At 35.1% G+C, this 3,721-nt stretch overlaps 1 protein-coding gene across 1 annotated transcript; it reads right to left on the reverse strand.

Moving 5' to 3' along the window:
• Positions 1–1,995: 1,995 nt before the first annotated feature.
• On the reverse strand, positions 1,996–2,927 carry LOC138834170 (olfactory receptor 8I2-like). Its single transcript, XM_070032928.1, is given in 2 exon segments — positions 1,996–2,240; positions 2,243–2,927. Coding segments are annotated over 2 exon segments (930 nt in total).
• Between the last annotated feature and the right edge of the window lie 794 nt (positions 2,928–3,721).

Genomic DNA, 3,721 nt, shown 5'->3' on the forward strand with positions numbered 1-3,721 from the left:
CTTTAATACCCCAGTCACATTAGTGTATGTGTTATCAAAAAATTATAAAAAGAAGTTCAAGTTGGAATGAAGAATAAGTCATAAGAAATTAAAAAAATAATTCCTTGTTTCTTAACAGACCATGAAGAGGTGCTAGTAAAATTTCTTGCGAGAAGCTACATAAAATATTCAAATGTTTAAAGATCGAATAAGAGACTTTGTATTATCAATGTCCCGGAAGAAATCAGAGGAAATTTAAATTTCCTAGAATCAAATGTAAAATATACAATGTATCAGAAACTTTAGAATGAAGCCAAGGAAGTTCTAAGAGAAAATTTATAGCTATGAGTGACATATATAAAATTCATACACATCATAAGTGAGCAAAATAATTGTACATGTTCAGATCTTTGAAAAAGAAGAACAAGGCACAGCCAAAATTAGTATCAGAAACAAATACTAAAAGATCAATATGGAAATTAACAAAATGGAGAGTAAAATAAAATCATACAAAACATAATGAAGATTTGCCCAAAAATGATTTGATTTTTTGCCATGTTGGTTCTATGAAAAAGTTTATTAATGGATTATCAGAGATGATATTTGTAAACTAAATATTCATATTCTTCCATCCCATTAAAAATATTTAACTTACTTTTATGTTTTATAACACTACTATAATAGTACTAAAAGTATTATTCATGTAAGTCACTTACTTTTCATTTAGATGTTGTGGTTATTATTATTTCTCTACTCAGTATTAGATAATCTAAAATTGACTATTCAATTCCTTCTTGGATTGAAATTAATGCAAAATCCTAATGGAATGCATTGCCATCTCATGATGAAGATGACAATTATGGTTAGGTTTTGCTCCTAAATGCCAAGTAGCAATAAAATACTAATAACAAGACAATAATAGGCATGCATTTTTATTAATACTAGTTCAACCAATGCTAGTATTTTAAGCTATATGTTCAATAATACACATGCAATCCAGTTGAGAACATGAGCCCATACAGTTAGGATGTGGATTGTATCATAACATATACCAACAATGTTATACACACTTAAAACAACTGAGGGGTGTATTTGGAATTCATTGGTACAGATATTTCTAGAGAAATAAAAAAGCAAGATACAAAATATTGTACAGTGTGCAGTGATGATACCAAAAAAAAATCTTCAAGGCACCCAAACTTATGAAGGCACTAAAGTTATAAAGAGGGAAAGCTTACCTAAGGTGGAGATTCTTCTATAAGAACCTAATGGAGCCCTAAAGAAATATAGTGACATGTCTCACAAAGTTGTTGCTTGTCACCATTTAAAATTTCAACTATTATGTGTTGAAAATTTGGCAAAAGTCTTATCAGGCAAAAAATGACCCCAAATCTAGCTATGGTCAACCAGATTGAATCACGTGAGTGACAATGATCTTGTAATATTTGAAGTCTGGAGTATAGGTCAATAAAAGTCATGGTTTACAGAAAAATAACCATAAGTATAATTCCTAGCCACGCAATTCACTCTGTATCAAGAGCTTTCTGCACTGAATGATGTCTACAGTTTCCAGTTGTGCTTACATTGATAATTTCTCCTTAACTTCTTCATGCAGCTGATAGTCAAATTTTTGTTTTTGTGTTGTTGTAGTTTAATGCTCACACATTTAGGTTTCTTGGTAAAATCCGAATGCATGCTTTATTGCTTTGTATTTGTACTGTTTGATAATTTAGATATAAAAACAGAATCCTTATTTATACAAAAGGCTCACATAGCCAGGTAAACGTGTTTCAGCGTGATGACATGGTCAAGGCCCCTTTATTCCGTGACGTATTTCAATATGTGGGCCTAAATAACCTTCTAATGCAGAACAAAACAGTAACTCCAGTCTTCAAATTTCAAGGTACTGAGTTCTCTTTGGCGTTGAATCAACTATGTCAAGAGTCTCACTATTTTTTTCTATCAATGAAATAATCACAAACCTTCTTGGCTTTTCATGGTCATACTCAACTCCCATCAGCGAAGACCTTTACTCGGCCTGAGCCTCAGGAGCGCGTTTTTGACATCTTTGTTCCTCAGGCTGTAGATCAGAGGATTCAGCATCGGGATAACAATGGTGTAGAACACGGAGGCCACCTGCGTCTGGGTCAGGGATGAAGTGTTATCGGGCTGCAAGTACGTGAAGATCAGAGACCCGTAGAAGACAGTGACGCCCGCCAGGTGGGATGCACAGGTGGAGAAGGCCTTCTTCCTGCCTGCTGTGACTGGATCCTCAGGATGGCTGAGATGATGGCCAGGTATGTGACTGTGATGATGAGCAGAGAGCTAAGGAGTGTGAACCCAGCTAGAATGAAGATCACCAGTTCTGTGCAGAAGGCGTCTGCACAGGACAGAGCCAAAAGTGCTGTGGTGTCACAGAAGAAATGGTTGATGCTGGAGTCGCAGAAGGTCAAGCTGCTTATTACACAGACAGACACCAGGGAGTTGGTGAAACCTATGGCGTAGGGCATGGCCCCCAGCCAATTACACACTTTCTGGGACATCACCACTGCATACAGTAAGGGATTGCAAATGGCTACGTAACGATCGTAGGCCATGGATCCCAAAAGAAAACATTCACTGCACACCAAACCGACAAAAAAGTACATTTGGACAAAGCAACCCAGGAAGGAGATGGATTTCTGTTTGGATTGGAAATTTATTAGTGCCTTGGGGGTTACCGTAGATGAGTAAACTATGTCAATGAATGCTAAATTACTAAGGAAAAAATACATCGGTGTGTGAAGCCGAGAGTCAATTCTGATTAACATGATCAGCCCCAAGTTCCCCAAGACAGTGAACAGATAAATGAAGAGAAACACAAAGAAAAGACTGATTTGTAACTCAGGGTGATCGGTGAATCCAGAGAGGATGAAGAGAGTTACTTCTGTGAGGTTGCTCCCAGCCATTTTTGAACATTCAGGTTTTAATCTGACCTGCTGAAGAGCAAACAAAAAAGTCAAGTTGAAGAAGGACTAAAATTCACTTGAAAACAGGGAAAGTCTGAAATAAATGTTGCTGTTAAGAAGACTGTAAAAGACATTGTGAATCAATGGAATGTGTTACCTCGATGAGACTTTAGAATAAAAGAAAAATGAATGTGTGTAAATCAAATAAACCATATTATACAGTGCCTACTTCACTGAACAATGATGTATCAATATTGTTTCACTAAGTGTGATAAATGTGCTAGGCTATTTAATAGGGAGTATGTACATAGAGATTATGAGATCTCTGAAATATCTCTTAATGTTTCTGTACATCTAAATGCATCCCAAAATTTAAAAATTAAATTTAAAATGGTAAAACATAAGAAGTACTAGAAATGTACAAGTCTACCAGAGCTAACTTAAACTCTAACACAGAGACTATAATATACAAAAAACAAAGAACTATTATAAGCAGACATGGGATTTATGCTGGATTGTTAGGTTTTACAGAACTAACAGATACAAAAATTTCCAAATTCATAATTACATAGGATTTTCAACACTCTAAAAGCTACCTACCATAAACATCTACCTAAATTACCTATCTAGTATAATTTGGAGAGATTCATCCTGAGAAATGCCATCTGCTACCAAAGTAAATTACTTGCCCAAGATTACAGATTTAGCAACTTATTTTCTGGAAAAGAAGCTATAAGTTGTACATTTAGGGTATTTTAGAAGTTTAATTTAAAAAAATCCTTCTTAGAGAAAAT

The sequence above is a fragment of the Dipodomys merriami genome, unplaced genomic scaffold (assembly GCF_024711535.1).
Source record: "Dipodomys merriami isolate MVZ:Mamm:240054 unplaced genomic scaffold, mDipMer1.0.p SCAF_21, whole genome shotgun sequence".
NCBI lineage: Eukaryota > Metazoa > Chordata > Mammalia > Rodentia > Heteromyidae > Dipodomys > Dipodomys merriami.